A 26,336-nucleotide genomic window follows, 5' to 3' on the forward strand; every position below is an offset into this window, starting at 1 on the left:
TCTAACCTTTGCCAAACAACATCAGCTCTGGTTTCATCTGAAATATGCTCATGCAAGTTTATATCCATCCATCTTCTAATATAGGCAATAGCTTTTCTATGTTGAACTTCCCATTCTTCATCGTCCATAATAGAAGGTTTATCTTTAACCTTGATAGGCTTATACAAATCTTTGCAATAGAGCAAATCTTCCATCAGACGCCTCCAAGTGGAATAATTTGATGAGTTCAATTTAATCATACCATCTGACTGCTCCATTTCAATCACACAAGAAAACTAGCACCAAACAACCTGATGCTCTGATACCACTTGTTGGGAAGAAACCTGTTAATGCGGAATAATTCTTTCCCTCTTTGTGTATCAAAATAGGTTCCTCATCAAAATACCAACTTGATATCCAAATGAAAATATCAATCAGCACAGCATAAACAATAGAGCAATAAATCAATCACACAGTGAGACCAAATCTTTTTAACGTGGAAAACCCAATGTGGGAAAAACCACGGGACCGTAGTCCACCTCAAACTTCCACTATCAATAATGATGATAACAGGTTTACAGTAGGTCTTCTCTAGAATAACTAGAGGATCAGAATAACATCAAGAACATAGATCTTGGCTCAAGAATACCATATCTTCATCACATAGGTGAATCTCCTCCAAAGAAAATTCTAGGTCTCACAGAGTGGATATCGCAGGAAAGTACCTTAGAGAGGGTAAACCGCAGATCAACACCGTTAGGATTGTAGAGTTTGCTGCAAGGATTCTCCACATAAAATTTGGGCCGAAACTGACAACGTTTGGCCACCGATCGTCAAGCAGAAAACTCAGAAACCTTACTTTCTCTCTCTATTTCTCTCTGCACGTCGACGCTGTTCACTGTGCACGTACGCTGCACGCTGCTCTCCATTTTTTCTGCATGCCCTAATTTACCTTACTTCACCTTAATTAGTGATTTGGGCTCAATAGACCCAATTTGTCCAAGCACATATGGACTGAACCCAACACTTGGCAATATCAATATTTATGCCAGACCAAGCTTCTCTACGTGACTAATCTCCAAGTTGGTGTTTCTCGATGTGTCGCACGGCAAAATAAAAGAAAAACTGTGAATGACGACAGACTACCTTCTCTAACCTAATCAACAAAGTTCAAAGGTTTCTTTTCTTCTTTTTCTTTGCCGTGGAGTTGATGATGATGATGTATGTCATATGGTCTAACCAAGGTTGGCCCAGCTCTGCAGAGTGTTAAGAATCAGGTATCTCTTTCACAGAGGAAAGCGGCTCCACATGCACTGTGGCTTTATAAGATAAATATACCCCAAGTGCAGATGAGTGCTCTTAGCTTGCCCTCCATGGAGAGTCATGATCTCTTTGAGACCGGAGGCAACAGAGGATTGCCTATAGATGCAATTGGGACTTTTCAAAGATCGAGATTGCTACTCAAGACAATGTGGATGCAACAGGTGAGAAGGGTTTCTTCTGTTGATAACCTTAGCATGCACTGCAATTAGTCCGAGAGAGATTGGTTTGGCCAGTGACAATGGACTCACCTTCATTTCAGAACTTACAGATTGGAGAAATGATGAGGAAGTTACCCCATTTGACTTGCATTCATAGTTACCCCCTCATCTGGCTCTCGTGCACTATGTAGAGGGGACGTTTTGTTGAAATGGACAAGCTTTCCTCTTTCTTTGATTACGATGACCTAATTTTTCTGTATACCCTCTTCATAAGTTTGCCTTAGAAAAAAAAGACTTCAGTAAGTGGTAGTGAGATATTGCCTATCCTCCGAGGCTGTGCAACCGTAAGCTAAATAATATCTCCTTTCTTTATCGATGTGTCTGTTATTGGTCGGGCCCTAACCTTCTCATGCTGACTTGGCTAGCACAGGATAAATATTTCTCTAGCCAATTGTTTACGATGGGTTGGCTCCACAGGGTGGCTTTACAACGGAAGATGTTTATCTTATCGATAAGGTCATGAAGTGAGGAGGCCAACACCACAAGGCATTATTCTTGGACAAATGGGAGCATGCAAGCAGACGCATCCTTTGGAGCCCAACTTTTTACCCTTTTTGTTTTCTGCATTTGTTGGTTTTTCTTTTCCGCATTAAAACAAATACATTACGACCACCTCGAGTGGCCTCGCCGTGGCCGCTAATCTTCTTCTCCCTCCCATAATAATTTGTATCCTTAAGATTTAATGAAACTTGGGATTTCATGAGCGTTTTATATTAGATTGACATATCATCCGATATTTGTGGAGGATATCGGACGGTGGAGTTTAGTTTAGAGGCTGACGCTATAATTTTCTGGTTATTCTAAAATAAGCCCAACGGAGACGATTCATAGTCGGGTCTCTCTCGATTAGGGTTGGGGTTTCTCTCATCCCCCTATGAGGGAGAAAGACCCATGAGCGCGCTCTCGATCGCTCCGTCCATGGCCGGCGCGGCCGCGCCGTCTGCGGACCCTGACTACCCCGCCGCCGCGTGGTACGGCAACATCCAGTACCTCCTCAACATCTCCGCCGCCGGCGCCGCCTCCTGCCTCCTCCTTTTCATCCTCGTCAAGCTCCGGTCCGACCACCGCCGCTTCCCCGGCCCATCCGCCCTTGCCGCTAAGCTCCTCGCCGTCTACCACGCCACCCCCGCCCAGATCGCCCTACACTGCGGCGCTGACGCCGCCCAGTTCCTCCTCATCGAGCGCGCTAGCTTCTTCGTCCTCCTCGCCGTCGCCCTCCTCGCCCTCATCGCTGCCCTGCCCCTCAATCTCTGTGCCGGCTCCGTCCTCCTCGCGGATCCCTTCGCCCGCACCACCATCTCCCACCTCCGCCCTGGCTCCCCACTCATCTGGCTCCACCTCCTCCTCGTTGCCCTCGTCGTCGCCGTCGCCCATCTCGGCATAACTCGGATGGAAGACGACCTCCGGATTACCCGATTCCGCGACGGCAACGGCAATCCCAGTGACCCCAATTCGAGCTCCATCTCCATCTTCACCATCATGGTGCAGGGCATCCCCAAAGCCCTAGCCGCCGACAAGGCCCCGCTCGAGGAGTACCTTCAGCATCGATATCCTGGAAAGGTCTACCGCGTTGTCGTGCCCTTTGATCTATGCACCCTGGAGTACCTCGCCTCGAAGTGGACCAAGGTCCAGAACGACATCTCTTGGCTCGAAGCTCGCCTGAACGCCCGATCCCTATCGAACGATGGTGACGAAGGCATCCAGATTGATGAGCATCTGTGGTTGAGGAAGGCCAAAGAATTCTGGGCGATGGTCGCTGCGAAATTGGGCTTCACCGAGGAAGAAAGGCTGAGAAAGCTGCAGAATTTGAGGTTGGTACTGCAAAGCAAACTTTTGGACTACCAGGATGGACGGGCGCCTGGCGCCGGAATTGCATTCGTGGTCTTTAAAGACGTTTACACTGCCAACAAGGCCGTGAGGGATTTCAGGTCGGAGAGGAAGAAGAGGCCCATCGGGCAGTTCTTCCCTCTGATGGAGCTCCAGCTCGAGCGGAGCCGGTGGAGGGTTGAGAGGGCCCCGCCGGCCGAAGACATCTACTGGAACCACTTGGGCTTGAGCAAGCTTTCATTGAGATTGCGGAAGATCGCTGTGAACACTTGCCTCCTCCTGATGCTTCTGTTTTGCAGTTCACCTCTTGCAATCATCAGCGCAATGAAGAGTGCTGCAAGGATAATTAATGCAGAGGCCGTCGATCATGCTCAGTCATGGTTAACTTGGCTTGAGGGCTCGAGCTGGTTCGGGGCTCTCGTTCTCCAGTTCTTGCCTAATGTCCTCATATTCGTGAGCATGTACATAATCATCCCGTCTGCACTGTCCTATCTTTCCAAGTTCGAGTGTCATCTCACTGTTTCTGGGGAGCAGAGAGCTGCATTGCTAAAGATGGTTTGCTTCTTCTTGGTGAATCTCATTCTCTTGCGTGCAATGGTGGAGTCATCACTTGAGAGTGCGATACTTCGAATGGGGAGGTGTTACATGGATGGGGAAGATTGCAAACAAATCGAACAGTATATGAGTGCTTCATTCCTGTCAAGGTCCTGTCTCTCCACCCTTGCGTTTCTCATCACGAGCACCTTTCTTGGGATATCCTTTGATTTGTTGGCTCCAATGCCTTGGATAAAGAACATTCTGAAGAAATTCCGGAAGAATGACATGCTTCAACTAGTTCCGGAACAAAATGTGGACTACTCAGTAGAGCAGAACAATGAAGAAAGCAATTTGCGGATGCCTCTCGTTTCTGATAGAGTTGATAGTTTGGATTTGAATGGTGCCGAAGTACAAGATCTTTCAGTGTATCCTATAGACAGGAGCTTCCACACCCCAAAGCAGACATTTGACTTTGCACAGTACTATGCTTTTAATCTCACAATTTTTGCGCTCACCATGATCTATTCCTTGTTTGCTCCGCTCGTGGTTCCTGTAGGTGCCATCTACTTTGGCTACCGATACATAGTGGACAAGTATAACTTCTTGTTTGTGTACAGAGTTCAGGGATTCCCAGCTGGTAACGACGGGAAACTGATGGACAGGGTCTTATGCATTATGCATTTTTGTGTAGTCTTGTTTCTTCTGTCCATGTTGTTTTTCTTCTCAATCCGTGGTGACTCCACAAAGCTGCAGGCCATCTTTACTCTAGGATTGGTGTTGTTCTACAAAATGCTCCCCTCGAGAACCGATAGTTTTCAGCCATCTTTGTTGGAAGGAATTCAGACCGCCGGTAGCTTTGTGGATGGACCAACTGACTATGAGGTTTTCTCCAACATTGACATCGATTGGGATATCTATCAATGATCATAAGTTTGAGTTCCATACTACTTTGTGCTGTCAATGCTGCTTTGCAACAGGCCTTGGATAATGTATAGATGCTTGTGTTGTGTGGTTCATCCTAATATCATTGCGTGTGTCATGAGCTTCCTTTTATTTATTTGTTTTATAGAATCCATGTGTATTTTTTTTTGTTGGCTCGGCCTGTGTTAGGGTAAAGTTCGAAATTTGATGCCTTCTCAACCTAACTCTAATGGTCATGAGGAGTTGTATGACAAGTTCAAAATCTGTGGTGAAACGGTGATTGCATTTATGGATTCATGTGGCTACTTCTTGTATGAGAACAGTGAGTGAGACCACAACATTCAGCCAACTACAAGTGTCTCTGCTGTGGTCCAAAGTATGTGGTAGCATGTTAGAATGAAAGGAGAAGAAATAGAAATTTTATTTTATTGATTGTATCACCTCGTTTATAAGATAAAAAAATATATTTAAATTAATTTTATAAATTGATGACGATATTGTAGGAATCAGGAAAAAATATACAAGGAATGTCAAAGAAAAAAACAATCTAATATAGAGCTTGGGATAATTATAACCAATTAACAATGAGAAATGAATAGAATCTAATGGATAATTGATCATGATTTATTCATATATCTTTTCATGTTAAAATTATGCATCTGAAATAGTTGTCTCCATAAAAAAGAGTCTCATCTTGGTACGTTGAATCTTTTAATTTGATCCATATACTTATAAAAAGAATATTGTAAGTATGACTCTACCTCATATTGTTTGTCTTACTTAATCCATCTAATCAAGATAGTCTCAAGAATTCTTGAGTTGGATGAATAAGGTTTTGAGCCGACGATGGTGAAGGTACCTCAAGTAATGCTTGAGTTTGAGCTGCACAAGTTTCATCTACTAGACTATGAATAACTACTAGTGGTGGAGTGGGGGTTAGGATTAACAGGATGAATGCATGCCGGATTTGATGAGCTAGATGGCAAAATTGTGATAGATAGGAAATAATTGTTTGAACTATCTCAACGTAGGTTTATATTTGCTATATTAGGGTGTGGAAGGTCTCTATAGGAATTTATCGTGGTTGTCAGTGCTGTTAGAGATGGTAGGGCTAACCAATGCCCCCAACATTCCTTCCAACAAAAGATATTCTCGAATTTTAAATTATTGAGATCTTGGAAAATAGATTTGGATTAACCAATGCCCCCAACATTCTCGAATTTTAAATTATTGAGATCGGCAAATTTGGTTACGAAGCATTCGAGGCCATGAACTATTGTGATTTGAGAGGTTTATATTTTTTGAAGCTATCAATAGTTAGAATTGCTATCGATTGGAATTATCATCGGTTGATATCGGATTGTTCTACCTATTTAGCTTGAATATATGTCGATCAATAGTTCTATCACATAATGAGGAGACCTTGTTGAGCAAATGACAATAATAATAGTATGAAGTGCTAACGAATAAGCCATATAAGATGCTACGTCACTCTAACCCTAACACTATATGAAAGAGAATTCATATATACCTTGATATGTCTAATATATTTTTCATGATTTCTATCAGGATTTGATATCTCTTTATTCCTTAGTTTAGTTTATAGGATTAATTTGATTATCTTTAACACTATAAATAGGATTATGATATACATAAAATATATAATCAATAAAAAAAAAAAATTTCTTCTCCTTTCATTCTAACATGGCATCAAGCCAGCCCTTCACCAATATCTCCCTCCCTTCGTGAATGAAGACGACGATCGGTGACTTTCCTCCATTTTTACAGAGATTTTGTTTTGATGCACTCATTTATGGCAAGTTGTTGTGCCAATTATGTTTCGATCAACAATGACTTGTCATGATACTTTGAGTTTGTCCTATGACGTGAAACTTTCTCTCAATACTCGGTGAGATGTTGAGATCAAAGAATGGACTCCCATTTGATACACAGATCTTGTGACGCGTATAAATATTTTACTTTGATGTTATCAGGGCATATATTACTTTGTGGTATACGTTTTGAACAACAAAAGCTACATTGTTCCATTATGCATATCCAATCTACACACAAATATATTTATTCTTTGCAACTTATTTTAGAGATGTTTGGAAGTATCACTTGTTGGAATCTTCTAAGCAAACATGCTGCACTTAAATGCTTCTTCCTTCGAGAAACTCGTTTCAACACGATGAAATGTCTTTCCTCGAGCGACTCCTCCCCAAGTCAACATGGGCGCGTATATGACTTTGACGTACACATCATGCGTTGTATATAGCCAGCCAACCCGGTTCTCACCGCTACCTGTTGTGTGTCGGTGCCGCGTCTCGTGCAGCCAAACTAGATCCGATGGCGACTCCCCCCTCCAAGGGCATCACCGTTCCCGCCTCTCTCCTCATCCTCACCGCCGCCGCCGCCTTCCTCCTCTTTCTCCTCCTCCCCTCCCTCTCCCCTTCTTCCTCCAATGCTCCCTCCCTCTCTTGCCCCACCACCGCCGCCGCCGTCGCAGCGACCACAAGGCCTCCAGATCCAATCTCCCCCACGCCCGACGACATCGCCTGGCTCAAATCTCAACTCGCCCGCAACTCCATCCAAGAACCCCCGTCCTCCCCCGCCGCCTGGCACTCTCTCCGCAAAGGCATCAACCCCCGCACCCGCGCCCAGCAGCTCGAAGACCTACGCCGGTGGATTCCTCTCCCCGTCGCTCGATCCTACCCCTCACTTTGATTCCAGTCGTTTTTGGAATGTCTGATCTTCATTGGTTTTGTGCAGGTTCAAGGGCGTCTCTCACTACGAGGGCGACGATGCCGGCAACCACACGGCCCTCCCATGCCCTGGGGAGCTTCTGGTGGAGGAGCACCACAGTAATTACGGCGAGCCGTGGGCCGGCGGCCGCGACGTCTTCGAGTTCCTCGCTGCCGCCGCCTGGCTCGCGCCCGCCGACCATGTGCTCGAGATCGGGTGCGGCACGCTCCGGGTCGGCCTCCACTTCATCCGGTACCTCGACGCGGCCAGGTTCCACTGCCTCGAGCGAGACGAGCTCTCCCTCATGGCCGCGCTCCGCTACGAGCTCCCTTCCCAGGGCCTCCTCCACAAGCGGCCTCTCATTCTCCGAGGGGAGGACATGGAGTTCGATCGATTCGGATCCGATGTTGTCTACGATCTCATATATGCAAGCGCGGTGTTCCTCCACATGCCCGACGCGCTGGTCTGGGAGGGGCTGGAGAGGTTGTCGGGGAAGCTGAAGCCAGAGAAAGGTCGAATCTTTGTGTCTCACAACATCAAGTTCTGTTCACGACTGGGCGGCGACGTGTGCACCGAGAGGCTCTCGAAGTTGGGGTTGGAGTATGTAAGGAAGCACACGCACGACAGCTTGCTGTTCAGCCATTACGAGATCTGGTTCGAGTTCAGAAAGATGGCTTAGTGTGCGTCCATGGTTGCTGGATTTTGGGGCATCGGTTGTACGCCAGGCAGAACAGGCATTGATATGCATCGAGATCAAGGCACTGACTGAAACATGAGGAAGGCGATGGAGTGGCTCACGTCTTTCTCCTTGTCGCAAGTGCAAAACCCCCCGGTGAGGCTGTTTGGATCTTCAAGCCGCGGCAAGTAGGAATAGTGTTGTATTTTTTTTACTGGCTCGGAAGAATTCTTTAGAATGCATAGTGTTAATTGTTTCGCTGCTCCATATTTTGCTCACACTGTTTCAGTAGGCTTTGATTGATGATGCGTGCAGCTAAATATTAGGGCTTCTTCGTTCACCACGAAGGCCACGGAAACCATCAGCAACATCGAGGCTTATTATCGAGCATTATAGCTATAGAAGAAAATTTCTTCAAGATTTTGCAATCTTGCATCTTTCTTATCTGATCATATGCCGCATCGAGCCTTCTTGCATGGCCAAGGAGACATCTCTAGTAATGCTTTCGCTGCATCTAGCGGAACTACTTCTCTCGCTCAACACGATAACGCACAGGCTATCTGCCGCCATCACCCCGCTGAAGTTGTAATCTCAGGATCCCAAGCAGATATTAAAGCGAACACCTTACAGGCATCGACTTCTTATAAATGTAATCTCAGGATCCCAATAGCAGACATTAAAGCGAACGCCTCATAGGCATCGACTTGGTGTTTTGTGGAACGGAAAGGAACTACTCGATTGCATCGTTGGCCCTCCCATCCATTGCACACCATCCACCCAAGACCCCACATTCCTTGATGGCGTGGCATCAGAGATGGCTCGAGCATACTCATGTTTGCACTTCCTCCTCGAGAAAGCCCTCTCGAAGAGCGACGCAGCGGGCAGGTTTGGCGTGCGTCAAGGATGCCATGTTTGCACAAGCTGTGTTTCCCTAAAGAGCTCCAGTGCTTTTCCGTATCCTTCCACTTCTGCGAGCAACGATGATTCGGCACCCCAATTTGATGTGTCACCTTCCCCAAACTTCAGGCCCGCAAAGCGAAGCCTAAAAGAGCTCGGCCAATTGCCGCCTGAGCATTCTTGAAGGAAATTGTTCGACCGCCAATGTTATCTCGTAGGAAATTGTTCGACGGTGGGTGGAAGCGCAGTTGATGATGGAGCTGTGCGGGAAGATAGGATGGCGAGGAACGATGTTCCCAACCCATCCGTCATCCACATTGGTTCGAGTTCAAACCTCCTGAACGAGAGAGACTTCGTATCTATATGCATGTGAGATGATAATTAATAATAATAATAATAATAATAATAATAATAATAATAATTGAAAGAGTCATCTTACATATATTAGATTTGGCTCATAATAAAAAAATTTAAGTTTTTATGTTAAATATTTATCTAGCCTGATTTATGATTGATTGATGCTCATCATTACTAGATTTAACATAATACTAGAGCTAAGTGGACAAAATTTGATCTCAATGAATATTAATCATATCACCACAAATAGATATGGATGGGTGAACCACAACATAGTATCAAAAAAAGATACGAATAAAATTTAAAACAATAAAAGGGGAAAACTATTAACTCACATATAAATAGAGGAAAATGTTTGATATATTTATGCATATGAGATAAAGAAAGATGAATTGAAAAGATAATCATAAATCTCTACAAATTGAAAGAATCGAATTATACATGACTCTTAACCTAAAAGATTTTACTGAATTGATGTTATAACTAATATGAAATCCTATTTAAGCAAGGATTTAGGATGACTTTGAGTGTGCGCACACAAGATTAAAATGCTTCCCCGATATTAGATAGACCTTGGTGGAATCTAATCAAGTGCTTAGATAATTAAATCTCATTAGTGTCGCTTGAATTCAAACTAATTTATGCTTGATGTATTTTATCGAGAGTAACATTGACAATAACTTTAGTGATTAAACATAAACTAGTTTTGGGTGTGCTTCAGATCGATCGTTGTCACAGCTGATGAATGACCAGTATCAACAAGGTGGAATCTACAAGTTATTATCATGAATTTTATTATCTATAAATGAATGTAATTTAAGCTCATATTTATAAGCATAAAAAATATGATTATATTACTGTTATATAAATATTTTAATATTAAAATTTAAAATCAAATAACGATAGATTAAATTTATAATATGTACCTTTCGATATTACCTACGAGCGTATTGGATCTAAAAACTACAATAATATTTGGAGAATTAGACTTGTCATGTCTTCTCTTCCTATCCTTCGTGTGGTAATTGTTATAAGATGAATTAGAAACAAAGAAAAGTATAAGAAAATTTATAATTTCTCACTAACGAAAATTTTTTTCATTAAGATTATTTCATAAAGAATCTGATCATAATTAGATTTATATTGATCAATAATCATAATCAAAATTTATTCATATCTATAATATATATTATCTAATTAGATATGATCATACATGTCATATGGGGCAATTAAGTCTCATTTTGTATGCATCTCGTTATGGCTCAAATCCATAAAGACGATTAGAACAAGAACAAAACCCTCAATTAAAAAAGAGGTTTATGTCACACTAAAGTGGCTAAATTTGGTTTGGATAAAAGAACAAATTTGTGTAGCAGCCACAAGCATAGGTTGAAGACTATTATCAATCATTTTCATTTCGTTTTGCTCTACTTTTAAGTCACCGGACTATTTCATGATCTTTGCACGCAACAGAGAAACCCAAAACCCCACCTCTTACATGACTCTCGAAACCCCAATTTTCTAAACTCTAAACCCTTCATGATCCTTCCTTAAAAGGCAGCAATCTTGTAAAGACCCTCTACCTCTGTTCAAAACATTGTCTAGGTAGACAAATTTGGTGACACAAACAGCTGAATTGGGAACAAGTAATTGTCCTTTCTTCATCTTGGACTCCTATATCTAATCATCTTAATCAGAATTTTATTCAGTATAAATTAAACAGCTCCGTTCCACTGCAACTTTTGTGCACTAATATGCCACTGCACAGGTTGATTGATTGATGCGTTGTGCTGAGGCATGAAATGTAGAACTCGGGGTGTATGAGTGAGAGTTCTCTCTTTAATGGTGGCCAATTGTTTGATGTTTACTGCACTACTGCGAGGAGCCTTCCAAGAAACAACAGTGGTCACCAATTCTGAAGGAACAGTGGGAGGACACGACACTCTGGAATGATGTGGTCATGTAGCAAGCGCCACCACCACCGGTGGGGATAAGGTGACAAATGACCATGTGACCTTTGGGCAAATGCTTCCAATGGCAGTCCAACATATATGCCCACCATGCCTTCAAGGACGACCCTTTGTGCCATCAGAGACCTTCCTCAGCAGCGCTGGACGAAGAAGCCAACGAGCTGTCCTGGTTATCTCCTTCACCCGACTTTTGCCATGCCACCTTCTCCTCTCCTTTTCCTCCCAAAGCTGCAGGCCAAGTGCAGCACGCCTCGGGTAGCTTTACAGAGCGAGCTGCCGCCTCCTCTACAGCGTGTGAGCTTTTAATGACCGAGTACACTTCTCTTTGTGGCACGGTCGTTGGGAGCAGTGAATAGCCTACCTTTCAACTTTGTTCGAGGCAAACGATTTCTCATTTAATATTTATTTTCGTTTTTACTCGTCTTCTTTTGCGTAAAGAAAGTGAAAGATTATTTTTTCGGGGAGTATAGTAAATGCAAGTGGAGGACCACATGGAGAAGGATAAGGACACGGTGGGTCGAGCCGGGGAATGTTCTGGAGAACAATTCCTCCTTTAATAATTAAGCCAATTATGAGCAGATTACAGACATACGATGGATGATTAAGCTAAGAGACAACAAGACGAACATAATTTCCAGAACTTGAATTAAACAAAGGACCACACATCCCCCCATACATTACACAAGACGAAGAAGAAGAAGAAGAATAAAGATGAGCGAGTGAGAAGAAACTAAGGAAATAACGAAGGGAAATCAGAATCAACCCCCCACAAATGAAACCGGAAAACAAAGAGGTAGCGGGGGCTCCGGCCGCTGCATGCGGGTAGGAGAGGGCTTAGTTGCTCGGGTTGCTCCTGAAGGAGCCCAGAGCCTTGATGGCGGCTGCTCTCAGGATGTACTGGTGGTACGCCGCGGCGGCCAACGCTCCGATGAACGGACCCACCCAGAAGATCCACTGCATGAACCATCAAGAAGAACACAGTCAGTCATCCTACGTCCAAACAACCACAAAGATGGAGGAACTCATGTAATCTGTCGATTTATAGACTCACGTGATCATCCCAGGCCTTGTCCTGGTTGTAGATGACTGCGGCGCCAAGGCTCCGAGCGGGGTTGATGCCAGTCCCGGTGATGGGGATGGTGGCGAGGTGTACCATGAACACGGCGAACCCGATGGGAAGTGGTGCCAACACCTGCAAGGAATTACCTCAAATATGAACATCCTCTGTGCAAGAGCTCAAAGACTAGAAGTTTAGTGGCAGATGCGGATGAACTCATGTGCATGATATGTTCTTGGTACGTACGGGGACGTGAGAGTCGCGGGCGCTGCGCTTGGGGTCGGTGGCGGAGAAGACTGTGTAGACGAGGACGAAGGTGCCGATGATCTCCGCCCCGAGGGCGGTGCCCTTGGAGTAGCCGGTTGCGACCACGTTGGCCCCGCCGCCGAGGGAGTTGTACTGGTGTTTCATGATCCCTTTCACGATGCCCACCCCGACGATGCCTCCCAAGCACTGAGCCACAATATACAGCACCGCCCTTATCAGCGACACCTTCCTCGCTAGGAACAGCCCGAACGTCACCGCCGGGTTGATGTGTCCTCCTGAAAACCCAAGCAAGTTATGAGCATACGAGCAGATCGGTTTAGTATGGGTGGGTCGAAGCTGGCGAGGTGGATGAAGAAGGACCTGAGATTCCGGCGGTGCAGTAGACGAGGATGAAGATCATGCCGCCGAAGGCCCAAGCGATGCCGAGGAGGCCTACGCCGCTGCACTGGTCGGCCGCGTTCTGCTCCTTGTGGCCGATGACGGTGGCGATGCTGACGTAGAGGAAGAGCAGGGTGGCGACGAACTCGGCGATGAGGGCTCGGTAGAAAGACCAGAGGCGGACCTCACCAAAGTCCAGCAGCGGCGCCGGCGGCGGGTCACTGTAGTCCTTCGCCGGTGGCTGCTCCACCTCCACGCTCACCTCCTTCGACATGATGATCCTCTCTCTTACTCTCTCTCTCTCTCTTTTCTCTTTGCTTGGGCTCACTTGCAGCTACTACTGCCCCTCGTGGCTTTGTGTGCTCTCCTATGGAATGAGGCAGAGGGGGGCTTTATGGATAACATGTGGGCTACAGAGGTTGGTGGCTTCCCTTGACAGCGAGAAAACAAAAATAATAACAACGTTGATGATGATGATGATGATGATGATGATGATGATAACAAAAGAAAAGCCATATTTAATTTCATAGTATTCGGTAACGAAGCTTCACGTGAACGGTAATCGGGAACTGCCGTTGGATTATGTGAAGAGATAGAGGCGGAGGAGTTGAAAGGTGGTCCAGGTGGGTCCCGGTGACAACCAGACCATGTGAGCTCATCATCTTCTCTGTTCATCTTGGGGTGTGGTTTAAATACACGAGGCGGGCTGGGTTGGATGTGTGTCTTTGCACACGAGTGTCAGCCTGGCATCCAACGGCTCCTCCAAACTATACAATCAAATTGCTGTGACATCCATTATACATGTGGCTTTTGGGTTCGGTATAACTTCTCTCACGAATGATCAAGTGGTTGATTGAGCCTAATCGATGTGAAATATGAGTCAAATGTTCAGCCGGGTTGGGTCCGAGCGAAGCAAATTTGTGAGACCAATCGGTCTGATTGCCATCGGTCCTCGTGGTTGGAATATTCTCATTATTGCTGCGCTCCATCTTGGTCTGGTACGAAGCAAGTGCCACACCAAGACACCTCCCGATGGAGAAGTCTCCTGCTGTTCCCCGGTTCTGCACTTTGCCCTCCACCGTCCAAATGCAAGCCAACGGCGATGCTGGCTCCCCTGCTCCTTCAAGATCTGCGACGCAGGTATCGAGCCCCGAGTACCGGTTGAGCCAACGGAAAAAAAAGGCATAGAAAAAGAGAAAAGGAAGCCTGTCTTATCGAGACAGGGGCCCTCCCTGTTTGGCTCCCACAAACGTGTGATCCAGGTGATGCCACGTGGGGGAGACGGAGGGGGGCCCTGGCTCGGCCTCATGGACTTTAGCCGTGCCCCGCTGGGCGGTCGCCGTCTGCTCCCGAGGCCTGACATGACTGCGACCCCTCGCTGCTCTATGCATAACAGCAGACACCGTCGGACCGGTTCGGTCATGGGATAACACGTGTCGGTGTTCTCTCGTCTAGACGCTTCCCGACTCTTCCTCCTATCTATTCGTTGGATCGATGGCAACGGTCCACGATTCGGCTGTATCGTCCAAAACACCAAACGCAGCAGAATCGAATAGGAAGGCAAAGATCAAGGGGGACCCATGTCACTTGGGAGCGGTTGTGGCCGGGAACAGAACGCTTGGGAATATTTGCTTTCCCAAACTATCCGTTGGGTAATTAATACGCGTGCCGACCCGCTCACACCCGCGATGCGCGTTTCCCCGAGCGAATCCGGCTTGAAATTTCGCCACGCCTGTTTCCCTTCCCCGCAACGCCACGGGCTGTTCAAACTAGAACACGAAACACCCTAATGATCTGACCATAGGATTCTCCAACTGTACCAAGCGAGAACAACCGACAAGCGTTGAATCCATCATGATAAGATTGGCACGATAATAATTGCAAGACTTCCTGTCACCAAATCAAGCACGCATATGGATAAACATTAATCATCACGACCTGATCAATCATACAACAACGATAATGATCATCTTCGAATCAAGGCGGATATTGTTTGATCTATTTAATCCAATAAATAGTTTATTATCGGAAAATTCAACGATGAGTTGTAATAGGCTCTATGACGAAACGTGAACCATCGTGTATTATTCATGCTTAGATGAAATAGAGTTAGGTTAACCATAGAATAATAATAATAATAGTAATAAAGCTAAAATTTGTAGACAAATTCTGGTAGCCATCTCACGCATGCCTACAACTCGATCATAATTTCCTTCCCACATCAAATGGTCCCAACCTCGCAGCAAGGAATGCACGTATCTTTCACATCATCATCACGTTATCCTCGTGTCACCATGTTTTGAAGTTAAGAGTTAGAAGATAAGCTCAAATTTGATTACATAATAAGTTTATGGAGCAGTGACGAAGCCAGTGCTACTTTTACTGCCAAAGAAGGGATAAAGATTGCTCCTCTTCCCCCACCTCCAGGGAGGCAAAGTGTGGTTCCGACTCTATCCAAGCTACTCTGTAAAGCTTCTTCTCTCAACAATTATGTCACTTGGCCCACGAGGAACACACAAGGACTAAAGAATTCCGAAATGTACCCTCGGTGATCTGTCAATGGAAACAGAGAGTTCAAAACTACAAATAAAGGGATAGACTTCATCCGGATTTCTACGAGATCAAAGAGTCTACTAGTTGGGATGTTCGAAATGTATATGCAGTTTGATTCATTCAGCAAGCAACAACCATGCTCGGCTTCCATGCATGCTCTGTGCCGCATCAGGATCTCATTTTTTTAGAGGAAGAAGTGCGTCAGTATCACTTGAGATGGAAGACGGTGAAGCTGTTCTGGTCTGGCAGCTTCCTCTGTCTGCTTGCTGGGAGGAATATACCGACTGCATACAATGTTTAGCGGTATCGTGAAATAAACATGATCCCGGCGGAGCATTGGGGCCTCAATCATTGGAAGCCAGAAGGTTAGCACGGATGTGGTCGGCAGGCTGCCAATAAACAAATCATCTCACCGAACACAAGATGGAGAGGAAAAGAGTCGTCAACGAACCCAGTTTTCTCTTTCTACGGCAGTGGCATCACCATCCTGCCTTCTTTTCAGAAGAAAAGCTTAGTCCCACCAATGCTAAGCCACATCATTCAGCAGTATCTGTAGCTTAACTTAATTAGCCTTCTTATGATGGTCCTACGCCTCTGATATTGCTGCATTGTGATGTGAATTGATTGAGAACTTGCTAATAATATCCCAAGGATATCCACGTATTTGTTTCACGTTAGGTTATCAATCTTAATCGAGGATGTCAAGTGCTCCAAAGGATGTTCTTATCGCACTTCGGACAGGACTGCTCTTCTTCTATTCGCCTGCCTCCTTGTACTTCGTCTGCTTCGGTCCTCACTAGTGTTTCATTGTGGTTTTGGCCTGAAGCTTGCGCTCGCCATGATGCGTGCTTATATGTTTGTGGGAGGGACAAGAATGATCCAAGGATACATGTTTGTGAGGGCTTCGCCAAGATTCACATAATTACTGAAAATGATGGAGCATTTAGTGGTCTCCACCTGACTGTTTCAAATTTTATTTTTATTTTCACAGTATTTTAGAATTTGAATTAATTATTGAGTTTGTAGCTGAAGTTGTCCACCTAAACAACTATATCTTTCAGAATAACCCATTGAAATTGTGCTATATTATTGATATTATTACTATCATTTCTGAGCTAATGGGCAGACTTCCATCAGAATAAATTAAGCAGAAAGGCTTTCCAATTCAAGAAAAATAAGATGATATTGGTTGGATAATTATTAGAAAGATTTGTAATTACATCAATTATTAAAGAAATCTTCACGGTTGGATATTGTCACTACTGGGCCCATCGATCCAATATAACTCTAATCAAATTCACATAGCCGACTTCACTAACGAATCATTTGATTTTATATACGGGTTAATTGGTCTATTTGATCCAAACCATCAATCAAAATAATTAAGTTAAAATTAATAATAATATATTCAGTAGATTCTTATACAATTTGTTGTGATGTATTGGGCATTTTCAATCCTATGAATTGAAATGGATTTCTCCGGTTGATGTCGGTTCCTTCCTATATGTATTAGAAAATTTAATATCAGACCGGTTGGACCGGACAATGTATAATTAAACCGGACCAAATTCACAAAATCTCGGCTCGGGTCGAGGAGAACCAGGCCTTTAGCCTCGGGCCTTCGGGGACCGAGGAGAAGATGACCGGTTCAGAGAAGTCTTCCGTGCGACCACGGTTGACCCGCCAGCATTGGTAACGAGACGGGAAAAACCGATGATTGGTTGTCATGGATCGTTAGGTAAGACCTAATAATGAGGACATAGAATTCATTATTAGAGGTTATGATGGTGGCTGTAAATTTGCAAGATAGGGGGATACTTTATATGCCACGATGGAGGAGTCAAAATGGTGGCTATTGAATCTGATTCTAAGATCCCTACTAACATTTTGACCAAGAGAGTTATTGCACCGTGATCTTTCTTGAATATTACAGCTAATGTCTCTTGTATTTTGGATGCTTTTGATGCCTTCTTCATTAACCATGTCTGCTACGATGGAAGGGCGTCCAGCTGCCAAGATGGAGGAATCAAAAATGGTGGTCATTGAGTCTGATTCTTCCATCCTTACCCACATTTTGCACCGTGGACTTTCTTGAAGATTATAGGTAATTTTCTTTGTATTTTGAATGCTTTTGGATTCCTTCTGCATTAATCATGTCTTTACAGAAGGAAATGTTATAGTAAATTGGCTTACCAAATTTGACAGAATCATTAGGTTGGTTTTTTTTCGCTAGAGGGATTTTTGGCTATCAATTAGTGCCGATCTTTTGTGCTCTAATTTCCTTTTGGCAAGAACGATGAACCTTACGTCATGCTAATGATGAACAGTCGTGCTAATGATGTTTGCACCGCAAAGAGTCGATAGAGGCGAGCACCTTACGTCAAAAGGATAACAACAGTGAACACAGTAATGGCGAGCAAAGCAAACGATGGTGGTGAGAAAGAGAACCGAAAGCGGCCACTGAGGGGCCAGTAAAGTAATCGAGTGAGAACCAAAAGTCAAAAGGGATGAAAGGCTGTCACTGAGAGAGATTAGAGAAGATGAGATGAGAAACCCATTGGTAATGAAACGCGACAGTGGTCGGACAGTGACGACGCATGTGATCGTCTCAAGGCAATCCAATGGAAGCACGATACGACTTTTCAGAAGACCCGAAAGTCTTCAAGACAAGGACGAATTATCTATATATCGTCCGGAAGCATTAAATTCCATCACAATGGGGAGTCGCATACCACATCAACTCATGGAAGCTCACCAATCCAGAGTTAAGAAACAGGAATTCAAGGACGTGATCGACATCTGAATCAACCCAATTCACATTCCAAACTGTTCCTCCAAATACTCATCCAATTTAAACTCAATATTAACAACACCCAAATACATTCATTCAACAAACACCGGACAATCCTCATACACATCTCTACCCAATATCTACATGCGTACAAACGGAAGCATTCTACAAATTCTCTCCCCCTCTTCTTCCATTGGGAGTAACAGAGACTTCACATAATAGTACAGGAGTTGGGGTTGTCGTCGCTGAACGCCGTCGTGTACTTCACCTCGGTGGAGCTTGCGCGGGCGAGCGGCGCCGCGTCGGGGTCGTCCAACACGTTCCGCACGTACCCGGGCGGCGCCTTCTTGTCATAGGCCCCCGGCGCGTAGGGGTGGGGCACGACGTCGTACGGCACGTACGGCCACGGCTCCGCCTTCTTCCCCGTCTTCCACTCCACCCTCTTTATTACTTTCTTCGGGTCCACGAACCCTATCACCGTGACCTTTTTATGCTTCGGCTCGATCTCTACGCTGCTCACTCCTGTTTAATCGACGTCAACCATCAATCCCTCCGAACGACACGCTCGGAAATACTACACAGTACAAAGAGGAAAGACGAGACCTTTCATGCCTTCCACGGCTTTCCTGACCCTCCTCTCGCACCCTTCGCAGTCCATTCTCACCTTCAACTCTACCGTCTGAGTCGATCAATAATTCAACCCGCGCTGTTAGCACTTCACATGAACAACAACATGAGAAAAAGAGTACATAGTCATTACGATGCTCACCTGCAATTGCTTATTCTTCTTGAGCTTTTTGCGACTTCTGGAGACGGAGCAAAGCTCAGATACGTGTTCCAAAAGGCCCATTCTTCCTGCTCTCTGCAAGCGACCGAAACGAGGCCAAGAGAAGGCTTTCTTCGTGGGAGGAGCGGATGGGCGACTGGGCAGCGACTACATAAGTCCGGACTCTTCGATATCTTAAATTAACAAGGTCATCCATAATAGTGCTGCCACATGTACTGCCATCTTATCGACGCGTCGCCCAAGGTCATGCATGCCCTGTCTCTGCCACGCGTGGTGTATGGAGTCCCTCCACATCATCGGTATCGAAGGAATTTTACGTATCTTTATCCGAGTTATAACACTTGGCGTTTCATCACCCTATAAATGATCTACAGCAGTCGTGTACCCCAGAAAAGAGGAATAGAAGGAAACGAATTTAATTCATGCATCGGTTTCATGTCACACCTGTTACAGTCGATTACTGTGTTATGAGAGTAACAACAGGAACGGTTCAAGAGGCGACCGAGGACCGTCGGCTGGCTCTCAGCCACAGAATAATTGCCTGAACCCTCCCAGGAACGAAGAAAGAAGGCAAAACAAATGCATCTCCTACTGCAGTTTCCAATATAATACTGTTCACAAGTGGGGGAATCTCGTCAGTCTAATAAGATGGCTTGCCAAAGTGGTCTTCTCCCTTCCCGTTGAAAAGCTGGAGTGGTCAGTGGGACACATTTGTTGGTATGCTGAGGGAAAGCCACGGCTACAACCGCCAAGCATCATCATCTGAGGTACTAAACCCCACTGCATGCCACCGATTGAGGCAAGTTGGGAAGAAGAAAGAGCAAAGAGTATAGACACTCTCCCTACTTCACATGGCCTGCATGAATGACCCTTTTAGAACACCACCTCACATGCCACCCTCCAAGTCTCAGATAATGCTAACTACATTTAAAACCGAGGCAGGTCTTCTTCTTTGGTGTACAAGGTACAGAATTATACGTGCGAGTTTGACAAGGCTGGCTAATAGTGCTTCGCAAGAGTTGTTAGATCTCAGCCTGCTCACACGTTGATCTAATGTGATTATTTTTTCTTAGTAATATAAGAAAAAAGATATACAAAGAGCAGACTGAAACTTTCTTTTTCTCATGTTGGAGCCGTAAAACAGTAGTTGGTCTTCTAACACCAAGTCAAATGATATAACAATGTTGACTTCGTTGCTACATGTCTAGGCTGCAGATCGCCTTATAAACAACAGATAAACGTGATCAAGGCGTGAGACCTGAAGCCATTGCTTTGGTGAATGGTACGAGTAATTGGATAAAGAGTATAACAAGAGGAAACGCATCCAAAATATGATTCAAACACATGCGTGAGTTGATTCGAAGAAAAAGGGAACATAAGGCATCTGCGATAACCACGAATTAAGTAAACCGCCCATATGAAGCAAAGTCGACGAACACAGAAACCCATGACCTTTCGCTAGCCAAAGTTTGACACCCCACGTTTGATGTTTCCCCGCTTTTCTGCATGCATATCGCCATACACGTACCCACTGCTTCACGTGGGACGTGGAGAGCTATAAAAGGAAAAGACAGAAGAAAGGAGAAAAAAAAGGAAGCCTCCTCCCACAATCCATTGAATGCGCCCATTTACTATGCGTGTAGGTTGAGAGATGAGGGACTCTTCATGTACGGTGAGCTCTGCCTGCATTGAAGTCAGCGAGGCGAGCGAATCCGGAGGAGAACCCACGCTCACCGACGCTCCAGTCCTGTGACCTTTCCCCATATAAATCTTGCCATAATTCGTGTATATTTATTGGATTCCAAGTCGATCGATATATTTCATGTTTCTTCCACCATCGTGGTATCCATATCTGCGAGATCCAGTCCGGTGTGAGGGAAAAGGTAAGTCGAGGTGGATGACAGCGTGCCGAGAACCAAACGAGCAACAAAAAGATCGCAGGGTTTGAGAGAAGGATGAAACCCCATAACGTCGACTCGTGCTGTGGGTTGGAGAGCTCGGACTTGTTGGACCTCCCCCCCCCCTCCCGCTCGGCGGCATCCTGTTTTCCATATGATCTCGACGGGAAGGATCAGTGTATCGGAGTAGGATCTGCATAAAGTCGGTTCCACCCCCCCCACCGAACTCGTGCGTCCCCTCTGATCCAGTTAAAGTTTCTCCCTTGCTCTTTTAATGGCCATCCAAGCGCCGGTTCCGTTCATCCGCAACAGGAACAGTTTGGACGCGATGGACGACGGCGAAGGATTGCCTGTTGACCTCTGTCAATATTTTCAGCAGCAACAGATGGTCACGGTTCCTTGGGTTCTTTGTCCTCCGCCTCCTCCCCCTCCGGGGATGTCGATGATAGGAGGCTTTCCTTTGCCTTCTGATAAGTAGATGAGATTTCCTAACTGTTTGAGGAAATCTCTCTACTCTGTTGAGGGAAATCCTCTAATTTGTTGAGGAAAATTCTCCCTTCTAACCTGTATAAAAGGAAGGAGGATATGTTAATAACAATCAACTACTTCTACAACTTGTTTATCTATTTCTTTTCTAACATGGTATCAGAGCAGTTCCTCCTTGGCGACAACAGTATCGCCGTGTGTTAGCCAAGCGGCCAAACGGCCATAGGCAGAGTCACTGAAGAAGAGCATCGTCTTGGCTCTGCTCATCCACTTCTTCTCCTTCTTCATTGCCGATCTTGCTTTTCTTCGCCGGCCTTGCTCCCTCTCCTATTTGCTGCCTACAGCAGACACTCTCCGTCGTCGTCACGCAAGGAGGAAAACATTCTCTCACTGCCTCCTCAATAGCGGTGAACGGCGAACAGCGGTGTCTTCCTCGCTTCCCGGCCAGCAGCAGTCGCAACTGCTGCATCTTCCTCTACCGCAGCAGCCTTCGCTGCCGCTTCCCTCTACACAACGGCGCCTCCTTAACGGCGGTGTCCTCCTCCTCAATAGCTACGAACGGCGAACGATGGTGTCTTCCTCGCTCAGTCTTCCTTGCTTAACGACGGCTGCTGCGTCTTCCTCCTTCGCTGTCGCGGCCGCTTCCCAGCCAGCAGCAACCGCAACTGCTGCATCTTCCTTCCTCTACCACAGCAGCTTTCGCTGCCGCTTTTCTCTATACATCTAATTGCTGCAGATTTCTCTCACTGCAGTTTCCTTGAGTAACACTGCAGATTTTCGCGGCCATTTCCTGGTGAACCGCAGTCTTGAGTACCGTTGCAGTTTTCGCAGCTATCTTCCGTTGAACTGCAGCCTCTCCAATTCGCTGCAGCAAGCAGCAATCCACGGCAACGAACCATAGTCTACATCTAATTGCTGTAGATTTCTCTCACTGCAGTTTCCTTGAGTAACACTTCAGATTTTCGCGGCCATTTCCCGGCGAACCGCAGTCTTGAGTACCGCTGCAGTTTTCGCAGCCATCTTCCGGCGAACTGCAGCCTCTACAATCCGCTGCAGCAAGCAGCAATCAACAGCAGCGAACCACAGTCTTGAGAATCGCTGCAGTTTTCGCGGCCTTTCGGCAAACTGCAGCCTCTACAATCTGCTGCAGCAAGCAGCAATCCACAGCAGCTGCCGACAACTTTGGGCACTGTTGTAGATTGCCCAATCTGCTGCAGCAATCTATAGCAGCAGCCCCTTCACGAAGGAAAAAAAAAAAAAAAATGTCTTCGTTCACTTCTTCTGATGTTTCAGTTCCTGTAGGGACTCCCACTTCTTGTTCTTCTACAGGGATTATCTCCATCAATGCTGCCACGCTGATACCCTTTAAGTTATCAAAGGGTGGCAACTATGCGTCCTGGCGAGCTCAATTTTCTAATCTTTTATTTGGATACGACTTGCTAGGTTACATTGATGGCTCTTTCAGATGTCCTCCGGCCATGCTCAACATCCCCGGCGATCCCAGTCCAGTACCCAATCCAGCTCACAAACTGTGGCTACGTCAAGATCGTCTCATCCTCCAAGCCATTCAAGCTTCAGTTGCTGGATCTGTTGCTCCCTTGATATCTTCATGTGTGACAGCTGCTGATGCATGGTCTACACTGCAAACCACCCTGGCAAATCATTCGCGTACTCGCAAGCTCAGTCTTCTATCCAAGCTTATGGTGACAAAACAAGAGGGAAGTAGTATCTCTGATTATCTACAACACATCAAGGTTATCATTGATGACTTGACCTTAATAGGTCATTCCCTATGTGACGAAGAGGTTGTCATTTATACCCTCAATGGTCTCGACACCGACTACAAGGAATTGGCTGCTGTAATTCGGGCACGCGACTCGCCAGTCTCCTTTGAAGATCTCTATGATAAGCTGACTGACTACGAGATGTACTTGAAGCGTGCGGACAAACTACCTGGATCAACTGTCACTGCTCAAGTCAGTCATAAGTCTAAACGGAAGAGCACTCGGTACTCGCCGAACATCACCCAAGGTTTGGCTAATGCGCCTCTTGATTCTGTGAGTTCCATGCAACACCCCTCCTATCCTCCTAGTCATCACTTCTCGCAAAGTGGCAACTCCAGCCATCATTCGTCTTGGCGTCCTGCCCTACCGAGCCATCAAAGACGGGTCGTTTGCCAACTGTGTGACAAAGTCGGCCACTCCGCTAAAGTTTGCCGGTCTCGTCCCCGCCTCCCTGCTCCGTCACACTGGCCTCAGGCAAATCTCCTAACTTCTCCGACACCTAGCCAGTCCAACTGGATTGTCGACTCTGGTGCTCTCATCACATCACCGCTGATCTTCAGAATTTGTCTCTTCACAATCTCTATGGCGGCGATGAAGATATCATCATCGGTGATGGTAAAGGACTTCCTATAACTCATACTGGTTCCACAACGCTTAATTCTGACTCTAATACATTTACGCTCGATGATGTTTTATGTGCTCCTCATATTAAACGCAACCTCATTTCTGTTTCTCAATTTTGCAAACATAACAATACTTCCATTGAATTCTTTCCTGATTCTTTTCTTGTTAAGGACTTGAGCACGGGGGCATCATTGGTCCAAGGCCCGAATAAAGACAACATTTACGAATGGCCGTCAACCTCTCGAATAACCCAGCCCACTGTTCATTCTTCTGTTGCAGCTCCAATTGATGTGTGGCATCGTCGGCTTGGTCATCCCTCATCCTTTATTCAGTAGAAATTATTATCTCGTCACTCTCTTCCTCTTTTTAAGTCCACTAATTCTATGATGCATTGTGATGCTTGTCTTAGTAATAAGAGTCATCGGCAGCCTTTTGGCTTCTTCCATTTCCTCTTCTAAACCTTTTGAAATTATATATACTGATGTTTGGGGTCCTGCTCCAATCTTATCTTTTGATAAGTTCCGATTTTATGTTATTTTTGTAGATCACTTCTCTAAGTACACATGGATATATCCTTTTTCCCATAAATCTGACGTTTCTCGTATTTTTTCTACTTTCCAGAAGTTGGTTGAAAACTATTTTCAGTCTACCATTAAGACAGTCTACTCTGATGGTGGTGGTGAATATCAAGCCCTAGCATCCCATCTCTCAGCTTGTGGCATTCAACACCTCAAGTCTCCCCCACATACTCCTCAACTAGTTGGTTCTGCCGAACGCAAACATCGGCATATAGTAGAAACTGGACTCACACTTCTACATCAGGCTTCCATGCCTTCAACTTTTTGGACAGCAGCCTTTCAAACTGCTGTCTACCTAATTAATCGAATGCCTACACCAGTTCTACAATACCGGTCCCCCTTTGACACACTATTTCACAAACCCCCTAACCTTCGTAAACTTCGAGTGTTCGGTTGTTTATGTTATCCTTGGTTACGTCCCTATGCCTCTCATAAGTTAACATCCCGATCTACTCCTTGTGTCTTTATTGGTTACTCACTTGAACATAATGCTTTCCGCTGCTATAATCTCCACACTCATAAAATCTTCATATCACGTCACGTTGTCTTTGTTGAGTCTAACTTTCCTTTCCAAACCCTTCCATATCCTGCCATACAGACTGCTTCACTATCTCACTGGGGTATACCTTCGGTCCAATCGGATGAGCCTCCCATGACTTCGTCTACTTCCTCCCCTCCTGATCCGCACTATATCACTCCAGTTCAACACTTGCCCGTTCCTACTCCACTCCACTCTTCCCCAATTGATGGGGCAATATGTTCTGAGACACAACCATCCTCTTTATCTCCTTCTTGCCCAAGTGCCCCTGACGTGTCTCCACTTGACCCGACTTATGCCATAGATCCTCACCCAACATCACCTCCCAATCCTGTCGTCTCTAATCATCCTATGACCACTCGCTCTAAGCATGGTATTTTTAAACCTCGTCAGGTACTTAACCTTCAAGCTATCATGAATTCCTCATCCCCCAACGTTGAACCCACCACCTTTACTCAAGCCCAAAAATCTCCACATTGGCGTACTGCCATGAGTGAGGAATATAATGCCCTCCTCCATAATTCAACGTGGGATCTCATTCCTTTCCATCCTTCACAAAACATCATCGGGTGTAAGTGGGTCTTTAAAATTAAGCGGAACCCAGATGGCTCTGTTGCCCGATATAAGGCACGCTTGGTCGCCAAAGGGTTTCATCAACGACCTGGGGTTGATTTCACTGAGACGTTTAGTCCTGTTGTTAAACCCACTACAATCCGGCTCATCTTGAGTCTGGCTACCACTAAAGGCTGGCAATTACGACAATTGGATGTTAATAATGCATTTCTACAGGGATCTCTATCCGAAGATGTTTTTATGCAACAACCCCCCGGTTTTATTCATCCTCAGTATCCACAGCATGTTTGCAAACTTCGGAAAGCCATTTATGGACTTCGTCAGGCTCCGAGAGCTTGGTACACTGAACTTAGCTCATTTTTTATTTTTGTCGGCTTTCTTAACTCCAAATCTGACACTTCGTTGTTTCTGCGACATTATCATGGAAACACAATGTATATTCTGGTATATGTGGATGATATTATTGTCACAGGCAACAATCCCATCAGCATCCAAGCGTTCATCAAACAGCTGGCAGCTCGATTCTCGCTTAAGGATCTCGGACCCTTGAGCTACTTTCTGGGCGTCGAAGC

At 45.4% G+C, this 26,336-nt stretch overlaps 4 protein-coding genes across 4 annotated transcripts; 2 read left to right on the forward strand and 2 right to left on the reverse strand.

Moving 5' to 3' along the window:
- Nucleotides 1-2,322: 2,322 nt before the first annotated feature.
- On the forward strand, nucleotides 2,323-4,973 carry LOC135653440 (CSC1-like protein At4g35870). The gene has a single exon (XM_065175420.1). It carries the CDS (start codon nucleotides 2,412-2,414, stop codon nucleotides 4,806-4,808), a length of 2,397 nt encoding a protein of 798 aa, XP_065031492.1. The 5' UTR covers nucleotides 2,323-2,411; the 3' UTR covers nucleotides 4,809-4,973.
- A 2,087-nt stretch (nucleotides 4,974-7,060) lies between these two features.
- LOC135653444 (uncharacterized) lies at nucleotides 7,061-8,504 on the forward strand. The gene is made up of 2 exons (XM_065175426.1): nucleotides 7,061-7,489; nucleotides 7,578-8,504. The coding sequence occupies exons 1-2, from the start codon at nucleotides 7,155-7,157 to the stop codon at nucleotides 8,227-8,229; spliced, it is 987 nt and encodes a 328-aa protein (XP_065031498.1). The 5' UTR covers nucleotides 7,061-7,154; the 3' UTR covers nucleotides 8,230-8,504.
- Nucleotides 8,505-12,074: 3,570 nt separating this feature from the next.
- On the reverse strand, nucleotides 12,075-13,515 carry LOC135653446 (aquaporin PIP2-7-like). Its single transcript, XM_065175436.1, has 4 exons — nucleotides 13,135-13,515; nucleotides 12,754-13,049; nucleotides 12,502-12,642; nucleotides 12,075-12,404 (listed from the first exon to the last, which is right to left on the reverse strand). The coding sequence occupies exons 1-4, from the start codon at nucleotides 13,424-13,426 to the stop codon at nucleotides 12,285-12,287; spliced, it is 849 nt and encodes a 282-aa protein (XP_065031508.1). The 5' UTR covers nucleotides 13,427-13,515; the 3' UTR covers nucleotides 12,075-12,284.
- Nucleotides 13,516-18,534: 5,019 nt separating this feature from the next.
- Nucleotides 18,535-19,447, reverse strand: LOC135672526 (heavy metal-associated isoprenylated plant protein 27-like). The gene is made up of 3 exons (XM_065181015.1): nucleotides 19,266-19,447; nucleotides 19,100-19,175; nucleotides 18,535-19,018 (listed from the first exon to the last, which is right to left on the reverse strand). The coding sequence occupies exons 1-3, from the start codon at nucleotides 19,344-19,346 to the stop codon at nucleotides 18,708-18,710; spliced, it is 468 nt and encodes a 155-aa protein (XP_065037087.1). The 5' UTR covers nucleotides 19,347-19,447; the 3' UTR covers nucleotides 18,535-18,707.
- Nucleotides 19,448-26,336: the final 6,889 nt, after the last annotated feature.

Source organism: Musa acuminata, chromosome BXJ1-4, assembly GCF_036884655.1.
Source record: "Musa acuminata AAA Group cultivar baxijiao chromosome BXJ1-4, Cavendish_Baxijiao_AAA, whole genome shotgun sequence".
In the NCBI taxonomy this organism is placed as follows: domain Eukaryota; kingdom Viridiplantae; phylum Streptophyta; class Magnoliopsida; order Zingiberales; family Musaceae; genus Musa; species Musa acuminata.

Bases quoted from the DNA above. Each gene is read 5' to 3' on its own strand.
- LOC135653446 (XM_065175436.1), bottom strand. From the start codon at position 13,426: ATGTCGAAGGAGGTGAGCGTGGAGGTGGAGCAGCCACCGGCGAAGGAC. The intron at 13,050-13,134 runs GTCCTTCTTCAT...TTGGGTTTTCAG, and splicing joins CTGCACCGCCGGAATCTCAG to GAGGACACATCAACCCGGCG. The intron at 12,405-12,501 runs GTGAGTCTATAA...TGGTTCATGCAG, and splicing joins ACAAGGCCTGGGATGATCAC to TGGATCTTCTGGGTGGGTCC.
- LOC135672526 (XM_065181015.1), bottom strand. From the start codon at position 19,346: ATGGGCCTTTTGGAACACGTATCTGAGCTTTGCTCCGTCTCCAGAAGT. The intron at 19,176-19,265 runs GTGAGCATCGTA...TGATCGACTCAG, and splicing joins AGAAGAATAAGCAATTGCAG to ACGGTAGAGTTGAAGGTGAG. The intron at 19,019-19,099 runs GTCTCGTCTTTC...TCGATTAAACAG, and splicing joins AGCCGTGGAAGGCATGAAAG to GAGTGAGCAGCGTAGAGATC.
- LOC135653440 (XM_065175420.1), top strand. From the start codon at position 2,412: ATGAGCGCGCTCTCGATCGCTCCGTCCATGGCCGGCGCGGCCGCGCCG.
- LOC135653444 (XM_065175426.1), top strand. From the start codon at position 7,155: ATGGCGACTCCCCCCTCCAAGGGCATCACCGTTCCCGCCTCTCTCCTC. The intron at 7,490-7,577 runs GTGGATTCCTCT...GGTTTTGTGCAG, and splicing joins CAGCTCGAAGACCTACGCCG to GTTCAAGGGCGTCTCTCACT.